General features: G+C 41.6%; 1 protein-coding gene across 19 annotated transcripts in view; it reads left to right on the plus strand.

The window, feature by feature from the left end:
- The window catches only part of WNK2 (WNK lysine deficient protein kinase 2), a 116,906-nt gene that overhangs the window by 30,568 nt on the left and 62,786 nt on the right, over positions 1–23,552 (plus strand). For 18 of the 19 annotated variants that reach the window (XM_040568172.1, XM_040568173.1, XM_040568175.1 and 15 more), the window contains 3 exons: positions 10,573–10,745; positions 11,722–11,942; positions 15,729–15,886. In XM_040568172.1, the coding sequence (XP_040424106.1) occupies positions 10,573–10,745; positions 11,722–11,942; positions 15,729–15,886 (552 nt within the window). Of the gene's footprint in view, positions 1–175; positions 195–10,572; positions 10,746–11,721; positions 11,943–15,728; positions 15,887–23,552 lie in introns of those variants that run through there. The other variant, XM_040568180.1, reaches the window with a different exon arrangement.

Genomic DNA, 23,552 nt, shown 5'->3' on the forward strand with positions numbered 1-23,552 from the left:
ATCCTTCCCATATATCTGTTTCCAGTGGCAGCAAGCAGCTGGTACACAGTGTGCTCAGGTGCTTCCTTGGGCACCCCAAGGAAAAAAGCAAGGTGGGAGAAAGACGAGCTGCCCATACTGCAGGTCATGGTGCTGTGTATCCACAGATCTGCAGGGTGTACTAAGGAGCTCCTTCTCAGTTTTGTATCACATAGGTGAGAAACCTGGGCACACAGGGGTGAGGTGCCTGGGTGTGGATGACTTAGCAGGCCGAAGAGTGGGTCAAGAATAAAGAAGTTTCTCCAGAATGCATTAAGCCCTTATTAGAGTTTTAATTAAGGGGTGCGCAGAGACCTGTCACTTTGTCTAGCCATTTTACATTCCTTTCCCTCAATATAACTAAATTCAGCATGTGATAGAATGTGTGCCTGTTCATTCTTAGTCTTTCTGTGAAAACAAATACATGAGAAGTTTTGAGATGCTTAACTTAAACTTGCCTATGCAGCCGTCATTATTTCTTGCCCACCTCTCCCATTCTCTGGGAAGAACAGGATATACATGCAGGTAAACAAAGGCTGCAGTTATTAGAGGGTGATGAAGGAGACAGAAGTTGTAAGATTGCCTCTGTGTTATTTTTTTTTCTGCATATAATGGAAAAGACACAGAGCTATCTGGCGTTCGGTGTGGATGAAGCAGGCCTCCCAGAGCGCAGGCAGCAGAGGTTGGCCTGGATGCTGTGGCTGGTGCAGCCCTGTCACCGCTGCCATTTTGTGCCATTCTCGGTGGCACAAAACCCTTCCTGTGTCGGGACACAGCCAGGCTGCCCTGCTCCCAGCCCCAACACGGGGACAAGGAGTCACCTCTTGCCTCCAGCTGTGTGAGGAGAAGGCCTTGAGCGGCCCGATCAGCTCTGGGGAGCCCCGGGGCCTCCTGCGGCCATCTGCGCTGTGCCTGGCTTTGCTGCGGGGTCTTGAAGTCTTCAAGTATCCCATTGTACTGGATAGATGGCAACTAATGAGAAATGGCTCTTAACTGTGTTTATGTAATGGGAGAAAGCTTTCCTGAGAAGAATTTAAGGTGTATTCATCACTGTGTAGGGATAAAGGTTTAAAGAACTCTACAAATGCTTCTCCAGCCTGCTGCAGCCAGGGCTGTTAAATGGCTTTCAGCCCAGCTGTCTGCTTTGGTGGGGAGTTTTGGGGTGTTTCTCTGTTTTTCTGCTAATTTGAATTTTTTTGAGTTAGTTTCCTAAAATAAATATATTTGGTCTGCAATTAAAGACCAAGCCTGAAGGCTTCTTCGGTCGATGCCTTCTAAGATTGATAAGATGGCCTAAGCCTGTGACTAATGAATACAGCACAGTTCAAAGGCTTAATTTTGGAAGGAGAAAATGCATGCTCTGACTTTAATAATACTCCATACTAAACATGATAGCGTATTTACTGCATTTGTGGTTAGACGTAAGTTCTGAAGGTAACGGTTTATCTTAAGTGACTTTTCTAGATTAGTGTATCTCGTCAACAATAAAAACTAATAAGTAGTGAAAATATACAAGTCAGTATGCGAATGTCACGTGTTCTTCCCGTCCTCAGGTGTCAATAGGTAAGAACCAGTTAAAAAACATTTGTTTCTACCTTTGCCACTACTGCAAAGAAAATTTAAATCACAACTTATTTTAATGAAACTTTAAACCCATGCAAACATTTGTGTTCATATCAGATGTACATGTGAAACCACTTGAGAAAAGTTAATGTTACTATTCAAAACACCTCTGACATTGGAAGGTCTGTGCTAGGCAGCTGCATTTGCATTACTGAGGGAACAGCTCTGTTCTTTCTGAATGTTTGTGGCTGTAAATGAGTGTCCTCTTCTTTACCTAGGGTTATCGGGGGTTGTAATTAATTCATGGGTAAGGACATCTCACTTTATCAATGTGCTTTACAAACTAAAGGACCAAATTGGTAGGTTATAGCAAGATGGGAAACGGTAGCAATAATGGGATGAAATTGAAAGGAAAATGAAATTTGCTGTTGGAAAGGCAGGACTGCATGCAACACAAGAAGCAGTCAAATTAAATTTGCTAGGGCAAATCTAAATAAAACCTGCCTTATTCTGCTAATTTTTTTTGTGCTGGTTAATTTTGCTAGCAAAGCTAATTGGTCAAATGAGCATTACCATTTACATGCTGAATATTAACATGGGATAAATAACATTTTTGCTTCGCGTTGGAAGGCTGGGAACAGCAGCGCTGCTCAGGCTGGGCCTCTTGTGTGCCAGAAGTGGCACCTTGTCCTTCGGGGAGAGAGCTGGCCTCAGAGAATAGTAAAGCACGGAGTTGTGTACAGTAAAGTGATGGGGGTTTCATGCCCATAAAATAAGCTAATTAAAAAATTGTCTTGAAGGAGGGAAGCTTAAAGAAAAAACATCTGTGGCTTCTGTATGCTTCTAAGTGACTGCCCTGCTGCTGTCCTGGTCTGTAGATGATGTTCGTCTGCCATGGGCTGCCCAGCTTCTCTTCCTCTCATCAGGTTTGGGAGACACCAGCCTTCCAAGGGTGGCGGCATCTCCTCGCTCTTCCCTTTCACACACTTTCAGTCACCTGCAGATGGTTACGGGGCAGCGGCAGCTGCCAGACTTCTCTTTCCATTCCTGCTGCGGCAGCCCAGGCCAGGATGGCTGCAACCGCTGGCACTGGCACAAGGGTACTTCAAAACCACAGGTATTAAATTATCCAGACATCAGCCCTTGTACCTTTAGGTATTTGCATGGTCTTCCTGGGAATCCAGGCTGCAGCAGGTACTCTTTAAAATTCACAGAAATGAAAGCAGAAGTCAGGATGGTGATTTCTGTACCCTGCCCACAGCAGGTGGGACACAAGAACAGGATAACAAGCATGTGGGAATTTAGCTTCAGCTCTGGGATGTTGTCTCATAGCACTAGACATTGTATGCGTCCAAATACTGTGTTTATGGATGACATGAAGTAAGTGAAGCAAAAGGCTTTTTAAAAGCAGCATGAACTGTTGTGTAAACTTTAATGAACACTAGTTCAGAAGTGAATTCCAGAAAATATCAAATCTCATGACAAACATGAAATTTCATTTTCTTTTTCCTGTGGTGTTTATTTATTATTATTTTTAATTATTATTTCTGTGCTCATTGAGAAGCAGAAGCTGTATTTTGGTGATCTGATGTAACAGGTTTTGTCTGTTTTCTTAACACATTTATTTCAGTTTCATTTGAAATAGTCATTTTGTGAGGCATGCCTGGACTGTTTCTGGTATTTCATCTAGATTTATAGGCTTATGTGGGACCTGTGAAGCACCGGTAATTAAGAGAGTTAATGGGGTGCTACTTGCATTTAATTCAATTGCATGTGACATGAACTTCTTTTTAACCATAGGTTATCATAGCATAGTTGGGTTTCAGGGTTTTGATCTGTAAAGCAGTCTCTGCCCAAGGTGTTGGGTCTCATGTATTTTCAGGATCCTTGCATACAGCTTTGATTTGAGATGTTGATTCACCTTTCTCCTGCACCTTGCAGGACAAGTTTTTTAAGTTCTGACGTTCAGAGGTGAATTTCATTGTTACTCGGCCTCTCCTCTTAAGCAATTTAAAAAGTTGCAAGCTGTACCTGCATCCAGCAGGAAAGAAAGCTCAGGCTTTTTTACAGTGCCAGATGTAGCCATAAAAATTTGAATTTGGCTCCAAATTTTCTGTAAATTTTTCTAGCAAGAACTCAGGCAAATAAGTGTAATTTCTTCCAGTCTTTTCTGCAGGTCCTGCTCACTGAATTGTGAGTGTCCTTTTGGGCAAGGACTGACTTTTCTGCATTTGGAAAATGAGCTACCACTGGGAAACCTCACTAATACAGCTAACGAATAGTAGGCTGTAATTTCACAGAGGGTGACTTAGTGAAGAAAAATGTTGGCTGAAAGCTGATGTGTAATGAAGCTGTAAAAATTTTTCCTCATTCGCAAGTTGTCTAATGGCATCTGTTGTTTGTTCGCAGAAAGGGGGTTTTCTGCATTAGGAGTTCTTTAAATGACACGTACTTGTTGAGTTGAATATATGGGGAGTGGGAATAAAAGGTTCTAAATGTCTTGAAAAATTCACAGCATAGACATAATAATAATAATAAAGGTATAAACCTGGGACATGAGTGTAACTGGTTCAGTAACATCTTGAGCCCTTCACAGTCCAAAATGCTGTGTCTGAGCCTGCTTGCGCTCCCAGTTGTCTTCGGGATTTCCTCTGATAGTGGAACAAGTCTGAAATGCAAAAAGTGATTGTACTACGTGAGTGAAGTTTTCATTTTAAATAAAAATTGCCGTTAGTTTTCTTCTAAATTTTTTTATTGTTCATCCTCATTTCTAAAGGCCTGTGAAATTACTGTAGTTTTCTGAATTACAGTATCGAAAGGTTGGGTAAGCCATAATTATTCCTGTTGAAATCAGTGGCTACTTCTTATGGAAGAAGGTACAAAAAATTATGAAGATGGGTGAGATCAGATTTTATAGTTCTCTATATTATATCTTGTTCAGTTGCCAATAATTGATATTTCTACCAGAATTTTTCAATTAATATTGAATAAGCTGTTCTTGGATTAAATTAAAAAAAAAAAAAAAAAAAAAGCTGTTGGAAAACTTTCCAACAAATTTTCTCTAGCATGTGAAGGTTTTGAAATTGTATTCTGTAGAAGAAATTGAAGAATCAGAATTTAGAGATTTGAAATACTGATGGGGAAAGGGGAGACCCATCAATGAGGATGGGGTATCTGGTACCATGCATTTCTCTGCCAAACACAGGACAATTCTGAAACCAGCATCTCGCATGTTTTATAAATGACATAATATCCTTTGGATCGTACATTGTCTTCAGCCCTGACTTGGAGTGAGAATCTGGTCATCCTCCATAACACTAAACAGTCCCCACAGCAGCTGCCCTGCACAGGTGTGAGCTCCATTACTCGCAGATCCGATTATTTTACTAGTTACTTTTGAAACTTTTTCCAAAATCATGGTGTTTCCCTGAAAAAGACAGTACCGATAATACAGAATTTAAGGAGTTAATGGTGATATGCAGGTACCAGGTAATGTGTCCCAGGTTCACAGCAGGAACAAATCAAGCTCCTCCCTTACCTGACAGGGTCTGGTGCATGCTGTGCGCTCCCTCCATGCTGGGTGTCCCACTCTCAAACTTGTGACAGTAGGGCAGACCAGAACTGTGCTTTTGTTCATAAATCTACAGTAAAATTATGTATAGCAACATAGGAGAAAGCTATCAATGGATCCCACTGCTGATGTATGTCTCAAGGTGGTGTCCGATTAGAACAGCAGCTGCAGTGCATGAGCAAATGTACAGATTTGGATATGGTTGTAGAAATCAGCATGAATAGGTGTTCATTCTGCTGATTTAGATACCTGATTTCCCCTCTTGGGAGTGCCTCTTCAGTTCCCTTTTCATCACTATTGTGGGTGAAAGATGACACCAGCCCTTGATGGGACTGTAGCTGACATAGCGTGTACGTGACAGAGGTGAGTCCTTCCCTCATTTGCTGGCCTAGTGCTTCCGCTTGCCTCTGTCTTCACCGACTGACCGAAATAGGTTCTGAATTGAGGACTTTGTCCTGTTACGCAAAATCAAATAGCTATCCGTAAGTATAACTCTGCAACTTCAAGCACTTTTAGGTATTTCTATGTAAAAAAAAAAAAAAAAAAAAAAAAAATCTTGTGATCTTATTTTTATTTTTTTTCCATCTTGTCTCCTTTACAGGGTGGTAATGTAGTTTATTCCCAAATCTATTAGTCCCTTACAACTAAGTAGGGAAGGAACTTGTCCTCAGTGGTTAATCTTTCTTAGAAATCTTCTATAACTCAGGTGAAAGCCAGTCTCATGCTTGTGTAACTTACCAAGACTTAGTCAGAGCCCATATGTTACAACCTGGAGGAAATGATGCTTGGGGATGACTAACAGAACATGTTCCTGCTGTTAATTTGGGTGTCATTCCAGAAATTTAATTCGTAAGCCTTCCCTTTGATTTTATTAACACATTTACTTACTAATTCCAATCTTTGCTATTGTTCCCCGCCAAGGAACTTAATGAAGGGATAAATTTTATGTTAACAAAGAGAGAGCTTTGGTAGCTCTGCCTGGGAAGAGAGGGGAGAAGCAGAGAGCATGTGTGATAGAATGGTGTTTGGTTAGCAGATTTATGATTTACAAGTAGGAAATTCAGTTTAATGTGTCTTCCTGCTAAAAACATCATTTTACTCAAGTCTCTATGAATCAGTATGTAATTTACCAACAGCGATTATATGAAGTACTAATGGGGAATTATTTTTCCTTCCAAAAAGAAGTGAATAGCTTTCAGTGTTTTGATGCTTAAAATGGATCACGTAGGTATCATCTGGTTTGCAGCAGGGAGAATTAGAAGGCAAAGAGAATTAAGGAAGAGAAGGTAGCTTTCACAATTTGTACCTCTTCTTACCACTTACTATCTGTCTGTTACAGACTGCCTTTCATAGTGAAGTATACATCGTGCAACCCTAAACCAATTAATGCTCATTTATTTATACGAAAGGTTAAATTATGGAGCCATAAATCACCCAGGCTGCGTGTGTGACTGGGCAGTGCCTGTACCCCTGCTGATATTGTGCCTGCGATGCACCATTAATGCACGCTGTTGTGGCTTATTCCTGCAGAAGCACTCGGTAAATATGTAACCGCAGGAGGCCAGAGTAGCTGTGATAATAAAATGGGAAATTCTGAACGCCGGGTAAGGTAGCTGACCACGGGTTGGTGTGGCTGCACTTGGGAATGAGGCTTCAACCCGTTCTGCTCTGTAGCCTGTGTGGCAGTGGATGCAATCTCTTATCTGCTTAAAAGAGTGAATTTCCTCTTGTGATTTGTGTAGCTTAGTACTTTCCGTGCTGCTAAGCGTTATTCTAGTTATGTCACTGCAGTAAATAACAGACTGAATCCGAGTTTGTATTGTGCATGTATGTGCAAAATTAATATATCGACGGTGTGAGAAAGCTGCTGCTTGTTGTATCTGGTCTCGCTGTGGCTTTTGTTCTGACTGTGCTGCAGACAAATTATTTACTGAATCCTTTTAAGCTGACTATTCCTCACAGTTTATTAAAATGGAAGAACAAGGTAAATTTACAGATTCCTTCTTAGCAGTAAGACAAGCTGAGCAGCTGTCTCACTTCTTGCTTGGTTCTGTTTAAATTCGGCTAGTCTGGAAAAGTTGAACCAGCTTGGTGTGATTGCTATGAGCTTTTGAAGGTTGAAGTTTATTTTGGAAGCCTAGGTGCTATGTAGAAGACTTAAGAAGCTTTCAGTTATTGTAAATGGAAGTACAGTGCAGCCCCCCGGGCCAAGACTGCATCCCTGTGAGGAGGGAAAGAGCCAAGCACCATGGGTGCCTTAAAGGGAGACGAAACGTGGAGATATCTGCAGGTTGATACTGATATTTCCCTGATCACCCTGCAAATATTTTCCAACTTCTTTTCAAGTCTTGTACCTTGAGGAAGCTCAGAGTAGAAGTGGTGCCATTAAAGCAGTGAGGCAGACCAACCATGGGCCCGTTCGGCAGCTCGGTGCGATGCTGTGGTTGTACTTGTTCAGCTCTGGAGCGACGCCGTGTGTAGCAGCAGCCCTGGGAGCCTCCCTGTTCAGCTGGATGGTGTTGCAAACATCTCCCATGCAGACAGCGCGATGGTCGGTGACTCAGTGGGTGAATCTGGAAACTCACTTTACTCCCCCAAATTTTCATAAATTTCATTTGAATTTGGATTATGCAAAGTGATGCCTTAGATCCAGCTAAGTGGGTCAGCTTTCTTTGGCATGGCCATTCCAAAGAATCCTGTTCCTCATCTTAAGATTTGATATCCTAAGGTTGTTTCAGACTTATATCCTTGTGTCCAGCACAAAAACGTTCCGCCTTGGGGGGATTGTATGATAGGGAGTAAGTGTCTGTGACCCCAGTGAAGGTTTTTTGGGTTCGGAATAAATGCCGAGTGAGTCACACAGTTAAACAGAGGTGGTTTTGCTGCTCCAGAGTAGAAAACAGTTCAACTCTTAAGTCCTTTCAGAAACAGTTTACATTTTGGCAGATGACTCGTGTCAGGTTCAGCCTTGTGGAATTTAAAAAGCTTGGTTTGCACCCTCTGAGCTGGAGACCCCTCCAGTGGGTGTGAGCTCAGTCTGCCAGGGCAGCAGCTTTGTCCAAAGCCTCATCCTCTGCTTCTTCATGTTAGTAATGGGCCCAGGCTGTCTCCTGGGAAATGATAGCTCAGCTATTGTTTTGACTGGGGGGAAAAAATCCAGATTCTTCCCTGTAGTTATATATGAAATACGTATTTGTCTTCCAAAATCATTTTGTTGCTGTTGCTCAGCTTGCCATCTTAATACTTTGAAGTCGGTTGTCAATCCAAATGCTCATAATACGTAGAATATATGGAATACGATTGTCTGCGATGTCTGAATGGTCTTTTAAATGTTACCCGTAAAGTAGCAGTGGAAAATTTCTCACAGTGCTCAGAAATCTGGAAATGAGAGTCAAGGGGTTCAGTATTACTTTTTTTAATTAGGAGGTTTTTCAGAAATTGCTGGATCTGCATTGCCTTCTTTTCCTTTCTCTGCTAGCCCACGCTATGCTCTTCCTGCCTCACACAAGGACTTGCTCCTTTTCCTCCTTAATAGCAGTGTGTCTGATTTATTCTACAGGGTTTAAATTAAGAGGAAACTCAGCAGCAGGGGAAGTAGTGATGGATTTGAAAGCAATTCTCAGGCTCTCTTGTGCTGGCTCATTAGACAGCCTGCTTTTTTTTTTTTTTTTTTTAACTTACAGAAAACGCAGTAAGTCCAGAGCAGCAGCAGCAGCAATACCACCTTGCTCTTGGCAGTAGGAGCCTGGTGTGCGGCTGCCTGCCTGCTCCAGCAGCTCTGCCAGGGCACGGGGTGCTCCCAGCCACCCCTTGGGATGGGGATGCAGGTCCCCATGGCCACCCCTGTGCCAGCCCAGAGAGCGTTACTGCTGGGAAGAGGTTCTCCTCCCCTGTGCTGCTGGAGAAGCAGGCTTTCTGTCTTCCAAGAAGAGCTAAAATGTCACCGTTTCAACCCGGGTTTTCTTCTTGTGAAAGCTCTGTACAAAGCTGGCGTGTTTGCAGCCCCCAAAGTTCTCCTTGCTGTGCCCACACAGGCGAGGGCAGACCGTATCAAAACGCAGTGACCTTGCTGCTCCGCATCTCGGTTACAAGTAAGCTGGCTGCCAGTTGAATTCATGTTACGAACATACCTGAGTTAACTGAGAAAAGGAGAATGTCTGAGGTTAATATGTGAACTAATTAATTTTAGCGATTCATGAGCCTGCCTTCCTGTAAGTAAGAACAGTTACACAATTGTGCCTTTTAGGGAACGAACACGCTTCATTTCTAGGGCAGCGGGCTGGAGTGCTCCCAGCCCAACCGGCTGACCATGGGAGATGAGCTAGGCCGTGGCTATGTGGTCTTCAGTGATACGCCTCTAAAGAGGCCAGAGCGTGAAGCTGAGCTTCCTGCTGTAAGGTTTAGATGCTGTTAGTTAGACCCCATGTACACCCCCCTGCAGCCAGGACGTGGGCTCTGCCTCATGGGATGGGGGGCTCCTGGCTGGAGCCCACCTGTCTGTGAGCCTGCAGAAGGTGGCAGCTGATGTGGAAGCACAAAAAAGCCATTTGGGAGGACTTGGTTGATTTATGGCTCTGAATTGCATATGTTCATTTCTGGCAGTAGGAGCTCTTGGGGAGGAAAAAAAAAAGCCTTTCTCGGGCTTTACATACATTTTAAACTCTTACTGTACAGCCTGGACTAAGTGCTCCCAAATTTCTTTAGGAATACTGCAGTAGCAGAATGTAACATTACTCACATTTCTAATCTAAAATAATAAATATTGCCCTGTAGCCTAAAGAAAGAGCTGAAGAACAGTTTTGAATTAATTTTTGCCAATTTTCAAGAAAAGTCTGTAAAATTAAGCACAACTGCAAGTGAATAGAGAAATGTGTTTGTTCTTGAGGTGGTATTGTCTTAATTTGTCCCTAGAGAAATGGAAAGATCCCTACTGCCCAGCATGGTTACTCAGGGGACCTCACCTGGTAGTCCCTGCCATAAATTCCCAGGTGCAGTCATTTACTGTGCCGAGTATTCACAGCTGTAAAAGGAAGCAGAGGCTTTGCTATGGGTGTGTTGCACACCTGGAAATGAAAATGTTTTTATTAATCTGACAGATAATGATCCTTACAAAAGCAAGAAGTAAATAGTCATATGTTGATACATCAAGATGCTGGTATGTTTGTGTTGCCTGAAATATTAATGCTGCCATGTGGCATAGCACAGACATCTCTTTGTTCCGAGGCAAGTCTTTGTCTTCTTGACACTGGATTTAAGGCGAGTGCCCTAGTTCATACACATGGCTCATCTGTTACATAAAAGGTTTTATAAGTGTTCTTGATACAGGCATAAAACAAATCTAGAATTCTGAATATTGTATCAGCACAGTGGCTTTATTTTTTGTCCATTTAATACTAATAACGTCTTATTTTGGGTTATAGGACAGAAAATTAACAAAAGTAGAGAGACAAAGATTTAAAGAGGAAGCGGAAATGTTGAAAGGTCTACAGCACCCAAACATTGTAAGATTTTATGACTTCTGGGAATCCTGTGTAAAAGGAAAAAGATGCATCGTACTGGTTACTGAACTGATGACCTCTGGAACACTAAAGACGTAAGTACTGTGCTCCTGGTGAGCAGTCTAAGAATAGCTATGGAAATTTTTAGAAAAATCCTACTTTCACATTCTGAAAAAAAGCATCTCAAGATAAAAGGAAAAAATGGAGCTGTTCTCTGGTGTCTGTCGCGTGTCCCTATGTTTGAACTGCATTGACTTGACAGGAAGAATTTCGGCCTCCATCTGCCTTTCCCCGTTCTTCTGTTTAAGTTATATAACTAGAAGCAGTTCTCTGGTTTGTTCCATCTGCATGTGAAGTTTCAATTTGTCAGGGTGTGATTTTGTGATCGCTTTTGTGCTTGTATTTGCATGTTTTGTTATAAAATTCAGATAGAATAGCACTTGAATGGTAGAATCTCTTTTTGAAGCAGGAGGTGCTCTAGGTTATCTACTAAATGATATTATTTAATAGCTTTTGATACTGACAATCTGGTTAAGGTTGATACAAAGCACTTGGCATGAATTCGGGAACAGATTTTCAGCCCCAATGGGAGCAATGCTCATCACTGCATATATCCAGTGTGCTACTCTGCTGGTGCATTAGCCGATTGGACGTTTTTCCAAAATGTACCCTTCCCATCAGTGTTTTAGGTGAATAGAAAAAATGCAGGTCCGTGATACAGAGGTCAAAGTCTTGTGGTTAAAATTAAACTTCAGTATTATTCTGTTCTGAATATGTGAAACATGTTTTCTAAAACTGTTCTCTGCATGAAGTGAATTGCTTTACTATTAGTCTTGCAAATATTTGATTGTATTTGCACCAAAAATGCTTATTATCTTCTTCCCTAAAAATGAATGTTCTAAATTCCTTTTCTAAAAAGATCTTTCTTTCAATTTGGAGATACTTCTGAGTTGCTATTATGGCATCTAATAAGAGACTTTTATCCAAAATGAATTTCAGCTGTTAAAGCCCCTAGAATCTATAATAACACTTCATTTTCTTTATAACCACTTCTGTGTGTTTGTACTGCAGGTATCTGAAGAGATTTAAAGTGATGAAACCAAAAGTTCTGCGTAGTTGGTGCCGGCAAATCCTGAAGGGTCTTCTTTTCTTGCACACAAGAACTCCACCAATAATTCACAGAGACTTGAAATGTGACAATATTTTTATTACTGGACCAACTGGATCTGTGAAAATAGGAGACTTAGGACTGGCAACCCTCAAGAGAGCTTCATTTGCCAAAAGTGTAATAGGTAATCATTCTATTCTCTTTGGCTTCCTTCTATTGGTATAATGATTGTCTTTTTAAGTTGTCTGTCTTTGACACTTCATGTTAGTGTTTTTTTCACTTGTAGGCTGGTAGCAGAGACTTAAGTGGTTTTAGTGGCTGTTCCCTTTATACCATCATAAAAATCTCAATCTGTAGGGCCTATCTAGGAAACGGTACCCTGATCTTTTCTTCCTTCTGTATCACAATGTTAACTTTTTAATCGAAATATTACTTTCCATCCACAAATCCTTCTCCTCTCTCCTCCAAAAGAAGCAGCAACAGTTCCCAACAGGTTGTGTACACAATCCCCCTGAGAACAGGCTCAGTGCCTGTTGGGGAGAGAGGAGAAAAGAGGTGGAGGAGGAAAGACAGATGATGGCCTGCTCTTCACAAACCAGGTGGCACTGTGAAAGGCTCTGGGAAGCCCTTGGGAAGACTTCTGCTGCCAGCAGTGCTGGGATAACAGTTACTTTTGCTGAAGGGAGAGGCAGCCTGGTCTGTGAGTAGTGCCCTGCAGAGCCAGGCTTCTCTCCTCTGTGGGGAGGTCACAGGAGAGCTGGTCCGACTGGAACAGCTTATCCCCATTTACTGGGGCATCAGCAAAATAAGTTGCTTCTGCAGGCAACTGCAGAGCTTGTTTGTGCCTCGGTGTAGTCCTGGCAGAGTCCAACTTAAAAAACATCTGCAATTTATTAAAAATCAGTAGCTACAAAATTAAAAGAAATTTCCACTAGGATATACAATAGCTGATGTTCTTAAATGGTACGCATGCAAAGAGCATTATAACTTGGTTTTGCTTGAACTGGGAGGACGTTTTCTGAATGATTGTTGAAGGATGTCGTTCCCTTGCAAAAGTTAAATTAAATGCCTTCTGTGTGAGAAATATGTCTGGGATATCCTTCTCCTGAATTCTCAAACATTTTTTATTTTTTACCCTAAGCTTTCTTAGCAAATCTTCCTTGTTCAGATATGTATGCGATGGTTCTTGGAATATGTAAATTCCTGAGAAAGGATGCTGAAAGTGAGGGAAGTTATGCATATATTTGTATTTCAGCTCGCTATATAAATGGAAATTAGGTTTGAGATGATTAGAATTAGCAAACTGCCAGTGACAGCCACTATTCCATAACTATAAAGAAAATAGCATGCTATCTTTAAAACAGTAGTTTCTAAAATAACTGTTATAGCATCTCAAGTTTTCTTCAATTATATTTTATAACTATATATACAAAAGTTTCACCCTTTTTACATGGGGAGCCCAATACTGTTGAAGTGAACTTGGGATTGAAATGTTGGGTGTATGCTTGGCTACTGTGGTTCTGCTTAACCTTGTTGATTTCAGTGAAATCATGTTGGTTTACATCTGTTAAGTTTCTCTAGTTCTTACCTTCTAATGGCTTTTTTTTGGGGGGAGGGGCGGGGTCAGCATTTCTTCCCCTAATTTTCTCCTTTTTTGCAGTATAGCGGTTACCCATGGACTAGGAATAATATCAGAAATACCAATGTAGATTTTTGCAAAATGAGTTTTTACAACAATGCTGTTAAGCCACGGCCGTGTCTAACAGAAATTGGATAATGAAAAGGGCTGCAGGTTGCTGGCAAGCTGTCTATATTCATTTTGGCAGTATAACTGAACCCATCTTTTTCATGTGTAGTGCTGCTCCGAGGACAGAATTAGGGGGACTTGGAAGCCCTGGTCGTATGACTGGTTCTGCTCCTGATGCTGGGCCCGCTCCCACCTTCACAGCAGGGTAGAAAAATGCATTTTTCCCCCCAAGTGGGAAGCTAAGGCTTGAAAGTGTAGGCAGGGAGGTGGGAGGACTGAAAAGGTGAAGGTGGGCTTTCTGCAGGGGCAGGGTGGGAAGGGTGTCCCATGGGCACCAGCCCTAGGCTCTGGCTTCTCCCTCCTGCTGCATGTCCCAGCCTGGCTTTCCAGGGCTGCGTGCACCCTGCTGTCCTCACCGCTCACCTTATCTTTGCCTACGGCAAGCCCTCTCCCTAGCTGTAGTAGCTTTAAATGAATATTAGTAGCTGCAATTCCACATCATTTTTAACAGCGAAGTCAGCATGGCTGAGGTCCAATTTCTCCCTTGCTGTGTTTGTGCCTCCACTGATGCTCGCCTGACCTTGCGGTGTGTCTCTTCAGGGAGCCCAGCCAGGGCACAACTTGTGCTGCAGAGAGGAGCGGAACAGCTGCTGAGCAGCTTTGCATTTTAGGTGGTCTGTTTCGTTAGCAATACTTGTATGTATTCCTTCCCACCCCCAAGGGATGGGTGGAAAATGTCATTTTCATAGTGTTTTGGAATGGTGTCAAGAATATCATTTGCTACTTAGCCTATTGCTATCACTTTTTTTCAGATTTGCAAGAAACTTACTTGAAATGCTCCATAATTCATGAGGTTCACTTCTGTGTCTGAGTCTTGTTCATTCTCAAGTGATGTAGCAGCTCTGGAAAAGACTCTTTCAGAGTCTTTCAGTTGTGCTGGTGGGAAAGATGTCATAGCCGAAAATCAGATGCTGCTAGCAACCTCCCGTATCAACAGCGGGCTCTGGGGAGGGGGATGTGGGTGCTGGGATGGATTTTACTGCACTGAAGGCGAGGTTATGTGGTCCAGGATCCCTCACGTTCCTGTTGTTAACCCGTTGCTCACTGGTGGACAGTTGTCCTCTCCCACAGCAGATGACTGTTAATCTCTCTTCCTTCATCTTTTCTATATGTAAAAAGAAAGGTCAGTCTTGACTCCCAAGTGTACAATATTTTAGGAGATACAGTTCTTGAGATAAACTCCCTAAATGTTAATTTTCTGTTTTGCTCTATAAGTACTTAGGGATGTGGTTTAGTGGGTGATAGTGGTGGTAGGGGGATGGTTGGACCAGATGATCTCAGAGGTCTTTTCCAACCTTAAGGATTCTGTGATTTTATGGTAGGACCACACCTTCCCGAGTACTTTGCTATGCAGAGGTTCTTTGACAAAGGCCGAGCAACTCTTGTAACTGAACTTGGCAGTCTGTGTGAAGTGTAGGAGTTACTCTGCAGTTGTTGATGACATATTGTGTGTTCGTTTTTGCTTTTCTGTATAAAAGATAACTTTTGCAGGCATTGTAATTAGCCGCTTGTCACAAAGCTGCACCTTCCCATTATGAAGCAGTAAGTACAATGTTTCCCTTAATATTTATTCAGTTGTATCCGATTTTTGACACCCTAATCCCCGTGGAGTAGGACCTTATTCTGCAGGAAGTCTCATTGATTTGTACCACTGAACCAGTGACAGAACCATGTTTAATGTTTTGTGCACGACTTTGTAGATGAGTTTGTGATACCACTTGCTTTCAAAGTGCTGTCTGTCTGCTGGGTAGTTGCTGTGTATCTCCCTGGAGGAAAAAATGCCAACTTGCCTTGTCAAAAGCAAGACCAAAGCTTCTCATTTCTTGTCCTTTTCACCACTACAAACCATGTCCCTCCCTTCATCTGGAGAAGGAAACCATTTTGTAACTTCCAGTGTATTCAGGCATTGTTCTGTATATCATTTCAGTACTCTCTTTTGAAGTTTTGATATGTATCCCCTCCCCTTGTATATTACCAGCAAGCTGTGGGTGTATTGACTTTGGGTTTCTTCCCTGGAGGATGTTTGAGCTTCTTCTAGTTGCTTCCCTGTTTTGAAATAATCTTGCATGCACCCTTGCACAGCTGTGATTGCACAGCAAAAAGATTGTGATTAAAGCCATTCAGACTTTATGAATAACTTACAATCTTTTCGTCTATGTGTAGGTACACCAGAATTTATGGCCCCAGAAATGTATGAGGAACACTACGATGAATCGGTTGATGTCTATGCTTTCGGAATGTGCATGTTGGAAATGGCTACCTCAGAATACCCTTACTCAGAATGCCAGAATGCTGCTCAAATTTACCGGAAAGTAACCTGTGTGAGTAAACTTCCTTAATTTTAGTTACATCTGTACCTTGGTATTTTGTAATCTGAAGGTTTAAAAACATAGTTCAGTGAGATGTCAGTACTTTCTTGTGTGTGTGTGTGGTTTGTTGTAGGAACTGACGTATCTTAGCTCTGGGTTGCAGAGAACTGCTGCAGGTCTCTGGAACGCTTCCAGTTCTACGGTTGGATTGGGTTTGCGTACACTGCAGCTACAGATAATATTTTCTGTAATTTTTGTTGCTGTTTTATCTCCATCAGCTAAAGGTGCATGAAACTTGGGAATAATGAGCAGGGAAAAATCTCTGCTGTAGTCTTACCTCCGAAAGAGGGACTATTCAGAGCTGGTCAAGTTTCCCACAAAGCCAAAAAGACTAACTTTTAGTTTGCAGCCTAAATATTTATGTGGCGCATGATGTTTGATTCAGATTTCTAGCATGGGTTCCTTCAGCTTGTGTGTGTAACAAATTGTATGAAGGTATAAAAGGGAAAGCATACCCATGTCTAGTTTTGGAGTGAGCCTGAGGAGTTTTACATCTGCATTTAGGAACTCTGTACGGTTTGTTAATTGCCAGACTGGAACCATGGAAATGGGTTGCTGCATTTTCGGGTTAAGTTAGGCTGGAGGAGAAGCCAATCTAAAATTGTTTCTATACTAAAAAAAATTATCCTTCCCAACACCCTCACCCCCAGATGATAAATATATTTGTCTATGTGAGCTGCACTGCGAATGCCTGAAAGAACTTACGAGTTTGTAAGATTGCAAATTGGTGAAAGAATCACTGACTGCAGAGAAATGGGACGTGCCAAATGCTTTGGCAGAGGTGGTTATATTCTGCTCTGCTTGGATAAATAAAACCAAGAGTATAGGATTTGTATTTTTTTTCAGGATAGATAATGCTAGAAAGAATAGCTTGTCAAAGATTTTCCCAGCTACTTCTTTCCATCTGGTTGCTGCAAAAGGAGCTACTGAGCTGTACGGGTTGACCCTTGTATATCCCCAACACCAAAAGATGCAGTCTGCACACTCAGGATGTGACAAGAGTAGTCCTCTGAAGTAGCCTGCACTAAAATTTGCAAAAATAGCTACAGATAAGGTTGCTTTTATTTTATTTTATTTTTACCTATAAGGTAAAAAGAGTCGTTAGGCTTACATTATAGATGTATTGAGAAAAAACATCTCAGCTTTCAAAAGCGTGGTCCCAAAATTAGTTAGTATTCCTCTTGTCCCACTGCTTGCGATGAATAAAAATTTTCACAAATGATATTTAGTAATAACTTCCCAATTTTGAAATGTACTTGAGATCACTCTTCTCCAAGAGGTTTTGTGAATCACACTAGTACAAATATGGTCCTGTAAAGTACTGCAGTAAGCTAACGCTGCTCAAAATTGCATTTTCTGACTTGGTGAATAGTAGTCTCTCATGCAGGGTAATAGAGATGCTTCAGTCAGATACCCACACACTTGCATGTGCAATTTGATGTGCACTTCATTCTTCATTAGTATATTTTGTGTTGTCTAATATCTGTCTTTCCTCATAACTGAAGACCAGGCTGCAAGGAGGTTAGTGCTCTTGTAGATTGCTGTGCTAGCCAGCTGCGATGATGCTAACCTGACAGGAGAGGGAGGATACAATGATTCAGGAGTCTGTTTAAAAGTTGAAGTCAGTATCACAAGAAACAGGAGGGTGTCCCTGCTGGAAATGAGAGAGATGTCATGACTTGCTGAAAGCAGGAGGTTGCATCTGAAGAGGGAAACAGCTTTATCTCATTTCTGTGTAAATGGTTGCAAGCTGACATTTGTAGCTTGGCAAAAATGAATCTTTCCCGACGGACTGCAGCCCTGAGTTTGGGTAGTTTAACTCAGAGTGCTGCCTTCAACCCATTGCTACTCGGGGGCGGGGGCAGGGGGGGAAGGCATCAGAAGCTGCTCTGCAGTGCAGTTAGCTTTGTTGCTAGCTGATGCACTAATGGCTGGGTCTGCTCTATAGGGTGTTGTAGTGTGAAGTGAGTGCAGAGATGGGACGTCTAGTTTGCTGACTACAAGCTATTCTGCTGTGCAGCATGGGCTGGCTGCAAATGCACACTGCATCTTTTCAAAGAAGTGAAATACAGTTGATGGCTCGGTGAAGTCGCTTGCCTGAATCCTTATGAGGATAGCTGCTTGGTTTACATCGCTATTCTGCTCACTCCTCCCCTACAAGGAAAAGTTTATTTCGTTTGGCACAATGGCTTGTTGGCCTCGTTTAGGTATGTAGTCCTTAGGATCTGCTCTAAATGCCATCTTTGTGTGTATCTTAAGAAAGATCTCCTTATGCTCTAACACTTCACGTGGTGACAGTAGAAGACTACTCTGATGTTAGGCTATGAGGTCTCATCTCCTAAATGTGATACTGGGTCCCCTTTTGGTCTGGTTATCCTAGGCATTTAGTAATGGCTTTGATGAGGGGTGTTTGTTGTGTTGTCTCCTGCACTGGGCAAAAGTTTGTGTGAGCAATATGCTGAATTTCTTTGTGGAGCTGCCGTCGTGTTTAGCTAATGCTAAGCTGACCTATAGTACGTGTGTGTATGGATTCAGAGCCACAAATAATATAGATTTCTTCCGTTGCTCCACGTTCTTAGAAAAACTTTGTGTACAGCTCTTTGCCATCTGGAATATTGGTGATTAAGACTTCATAAGACTCAATAGCCTCATTTATCAAAGCAATATCCAAGACGGCAAAGAATAAAGATTAATCAGAGGGTTCCTAATTAGGTGCTATATTTCAATTTGCAGACATAAGTAGTCATTTTTTAAACACTGTTGAAAGTCTGAGCCAACTACGTTTTGTGGCAATAACCTTTACGCAGCTGAGGGTTATATGGTAAATTATTATAACTTTGTAAGAGTGGTCTTATACTTGCAGCTCCAGAGAGGTGGAAAATAAAGATTATTGTGAAGAACAAGTAACAATGAGGAAGCTGTTAGAAGGTCAATTTATTACTTGTAAGAGCTATTTTTGATACGGACCTGTCTGGTAGGGGAAGCTGAAGCAGGATGCATCAGGTACAGACACAAAGGTACTGCTTTTTTTCTGCTGATCTCAAGGCAGTAGCAGCCGGGGCAAAGGCACCAGGATTCGTTTGATGGAAAAACTGGCATTACTGTCCTCACGAGGATGGGGTTAACCAGGCCTCTGTGGAGAGGAAAAATGCCCTGTCGCATGCCATGAGCTGCATGAACTGTCAGACATGGAGGAGGAGCAGGGGGAGGACCTCCAGGGCAAGTGTGCGAGTAGAGCAGCAGGAGCCCTGGAGAAGATCCTTGTTCACAGAGGGAACGACTCTCGGGGGCTCAGCAGCTTCTGTAGAGAAGCTGTGTCCACAGAAGAGCTGGCAGCTGCAGAGGACCCCGCATGGATCCACGTGAGTCACCCCGTCAAGGCGCTGCTGGGGCTGAGGGGGGCTGGGGCTATGGGTCGGGTGTTGGAACGCAGGGCCTGGGGACCCTACGCCTTCCCCATGCCGTGTGCCATCAAGGAGGGTTGACTCTGACCACCTAGCTGGGCTGGGGACCACTCCCAGAGGAAGAGATTTAAAATGGCTCTTCATGAAGAGTCAGGGTTGCAGTCGTCATATAGCAGCTGTTACTGGCATTGGTTTTTACTAGGCTGAATCTGGCATAGAAGTAGACTGCAGATGAAAACCGAGAGGTTGAATTGCACTGTTTTATTCCTAGGTTTAGTTGAGGACTATTATGTATCTACAGGGTACTGTAGCAATCGTTTCCCAAAGTGTTTCCCAAATGCACAGAGAGGCTCATTGCTTTGCCAGGTTAGATATCGCTGGTAGGAGGTTTCTCTCTGCCCTGTCATCCAGAACTCTGGAGTGTAAATCAACACATTTTTCTTCACCCCTTTCTTCTGGTCCTCTTCTAATGATTTCTTATGCTTTTTGTCACACGGTAAAGAACAACTAAAGGAGATGAAGAATGTTTCTGACTGAGTCTGCAAAGAGAAACTGGAATTGCTGTGGAAGATCATGGACTCCTCATTAGGGCCTACTGCAACAGTGTACCCAACAATGTACATGAGGGGGAAAAGATAAAATACAAAACTTTTTTTGGCTGATTTTAAGCATATGTGATAATATAAGAGAACATAAGTAACCTGTTTTTTCAAGCAACAGGTCAAAGCCACATTTACTGCAGTTAACTTTGGAGTGATTTCCTTGTCAGCATATTTGCAGTCATCTTCATTCTGATGCCATAATCTCATTTTTCATGCATAACTTGATGTTTTTTCTTACTCAGTTTTTCTTTGTGTTTAATCATTCTGCCAAGAGATTTTAATGTAAACAATAGGCATATTTAGTGATGAACCATCACAGTCTGTGGCCTTCCCATGCAGCTCCAGACCAATGTTTTCTTAACGATGCACTGCAGAATTCACTGCAGACCAACTGTGCCCACAGGGGGTTCATGGCTACCTTGTTGGCTTTAGCTGCACAAACTCATGCTTTAAAACAACCCATGTGTCTATAGAGTTCTGCTTAGCATGTTAAATTTTCATGTTGTTTATCATGTTAAATTTTTCATATAAATTTTCATATAACTGCATTTGCAGGCTATATATTGTTTGTATAGATAGGATAAATTGTGTGGCTGTAGCACAGCCACAGCAGACAAAGTGTTATCAATGTCATTACATTGACTGGTGTATTTCAGATATCTTCTTAGATCTGCAGATAATCTTCTTAGATTAGCATTAGGATTGAGTAACGTTTTGGAGTGAAGTAGAGATGAGTTTATAATTGCAAATGGTGATCTTGCTGGTGAATGTCCTGGAACAAAATCCTGACAGAACTGAGAACTTTGTTTTCACCTTACTGACTTCGGAGGAGTGTGGTAGAGTGGAATTTCAGTTGAAAAGGTGGTTTCAGCCTTTTCGGAGGAAACGTTTTTTTGCCTTCCAGGAACTACGTGATTCTAGGTAGTACAATGTACTGTGTGCTCAAGCAGAAGGTGGATCCGGAGTTCAAAGAAGAATGTATCTAGTCTAGGAGGACACCTTCTGGGTGCAAGGAAAGCCCTTAGAAAAGTTACTGCCTGACGTGGGTCAGACTTACCATTGACTCGTCTGGCATAAGTTGTGCGTTTCATAAAACATCATGACTTATTGTTTCAAAAGTGCGCTCTGCTGATGGAAAAGTGACAAGCAGCTATTCTCAGAATTCCGAAAAATGAGTTTCATGTTTTTTCCCCCTAACGCAGAGATTAAAGCTTTAACGTCTTACATGTACCTGTCTGCAGACTCAACTATCTTAGACCGGAGTGTAGTGTATTGCCTTTCAAATCTAATCCTTTTTAGAAAGAAGGTGAGGAGATTCTCGAAGGAGTGGTGGGGATTTGTTCTTGGACTGAGGTGTTCTTTTTTTATTTAATACAGGGTTTGATGTGGTTTTTGTTATTGGTGGTGTTTGATATTTTTCATAAAGAATTTGTATGAAGTTATCCCTTTACATCTCCTGTCGAGTAATTAACCCTCCATTTTGGATGTAGTGGTGTTAAATTTACTTCTCTTTGAGAGAGCTGTACAGTTTTCATACTGCCGTGGATAATTCCTTAGCCAATATACTTTACTTTTGTTGCCATGTTTCCTTGGGAATGCTCAGGAAAGACAGATGGCTTTTGAATAAATGAATGAGATGGATCCTTTGATTCCAAATAGAAACCTGTGTTTCACATAAACCCCCTCCATTGTCAGGAGGCTTGTAAGCATCAGGGCACAGTGCTGTAGGGAGGATTTGCAGCATTACAATGAGGTGGCCTTGGAGATTTTAATGAAGAGTAAGAAGCTAAAGCATTCTGTAGCATCTGGGCATTGAGAAAACAGTTTGGGAAAGCAGTTCCGTTTGGTACTTCACAAGGATATATGCTATCCTTGTTTGTTTTGGTGATCTATTCATAGCCTAGGTGTTTAGTAGATTAATACAATAGATGTTCAGATGTGGAAAGTAAAATGGTGTTTGTAGGAGATGCTATTTTTATGAAAGGGATTTGCACTGTCAAAAATCAGGGTCAGTCATTGGGGATCTGTCAAAAGAAACATTTTGAGGCAAACCTAATTCCTTGGTGCCCAACATGTCCTGCCCTGCTCCATCCCAGCCATGTCAGAGTTCATCAGACCACTTAAACGAAGGATGTTTATGAATTCTGAGAAGAAAATTAAATCAAGAGGTATAGTGATATACCTTAAGCTGTTTCTGCTTCATGTGCTCGGTTTATGTCAAAATACTCGTGAGGCACTCTGCAATTATAAGAAGTAATTGGCAAGTTTATGTGAGCACACAGATATGGGAGCAGTATGTTCCTCTAGGAAGGTGAAAGCTCCTCAGGTAGTGGGGTGGAATCTGCCTCAAGGGTTATGTTTTAAGGTTTTCTTAGAATTCCGTAATTTTCTATAGCAAATTGAAGTGTCTGAAAATATATTTAAATATGTCCTATTGTTTTTTATAGTGAATTTGCAAAGATTTCTTTAAACTCCTCCCCATCTGAGAACAAGACACCCTCCTGTAGCTTTATCTACCTATTCAGTCTGAGGGCCCCAAATATTTGGTGCTTAGCATGGAAACAGTGATATACTTTTTCTAAAACTATAGAGAAAGAATTGTGATACCAATCTTACCTGAAACACTGAGAGATAGCATTGCAGATCTGAAAAGCATATCCCTTGTCAGCGTGGCATTGTTTCCTCAAAGGCTGTTATTCTGAGGTGAGATTGTAATGACCCTGTGATATACAAGGGAAGAAAACCAGTTCAAGGATGATGATTTCATAGTCATTTTACATTGACTTATTTTTTCCCAAGGTTATTGTCATAAGGGGAGCTAGAAATGTGCTGCTTTCAAAATAAAAGATTGTGTTGGCTTTAGTAAAGAATTTTAGAGATTAGTGCTTAAAATGTCTTCTGGTACTTTGTTTTCATTCATTTCTAGTCACAGGAGCCCTTTTACGAAACAATTTTTGTACGCTGTGGTGTGCTTTTGCTTATTTTAGGCAAGTCTGGGCTTTGGTCGACTAGACTTCCCCTATTGTTTCGACACAATTTACTAGTATACAGTAATTGAACCCTGATTTTGTAAGCAAGATTTAGTTTTGCTTATTCAAATAATTATTTTTAGCTGGTTGCAGTGAACCCATCACATATATGGACTATTCTGTTTTGTTCTGAATGTTTTTTGATCTCAGTAGCTCTGTGCCTAGGCCAAAGTATGAAGCTGAGTTTGTGTGACTCATCCATGGTTTTCTTTCAAAACCTACGAATTACATATTTTACTCTTTTGAATCTTAGGTCAATCACTCCATGTCTTGAAATTAAAATAAGTAAATCCAAGTTTAAAGTCAAATCTAAGGCCTAAATGGCAACAGAATATTGTTAAAAAGGTAAAAGTATGATGTGATTTGGAATACTCAGAAATTCTCAGGGAGATGCCAGCCCTCATTGAATTTCATCCATGAAATTTATTCAAGACCAAATTCAGTGAGGGATAGTTCTTTTTAATAAAAGATAGTGTTAGGTGAGCCAAAAGTCCACTTTTCAGGACCTCAGGCATCCTTATCTGCCACTGTATGATTATTACTACTGTTCTTTCAGAACGGAACTTTTAAAAGGGTTTGACTG

This window comes from Cygnus olor, chromosome 10 (assembly GCF_009769625.2).
Source record: "Cygnus olor isolate bCygOlo1 chromosome 10, bCygOlo1.pri.v2, whole genome shotgun sequence".
Classification (NCBI taxonomy): domain Eukaryota; kingdom Metazoa; phylum Chordata; class Aves; order Anseriformes; family Anatidae; genus Cygnus; species Cygnus olor.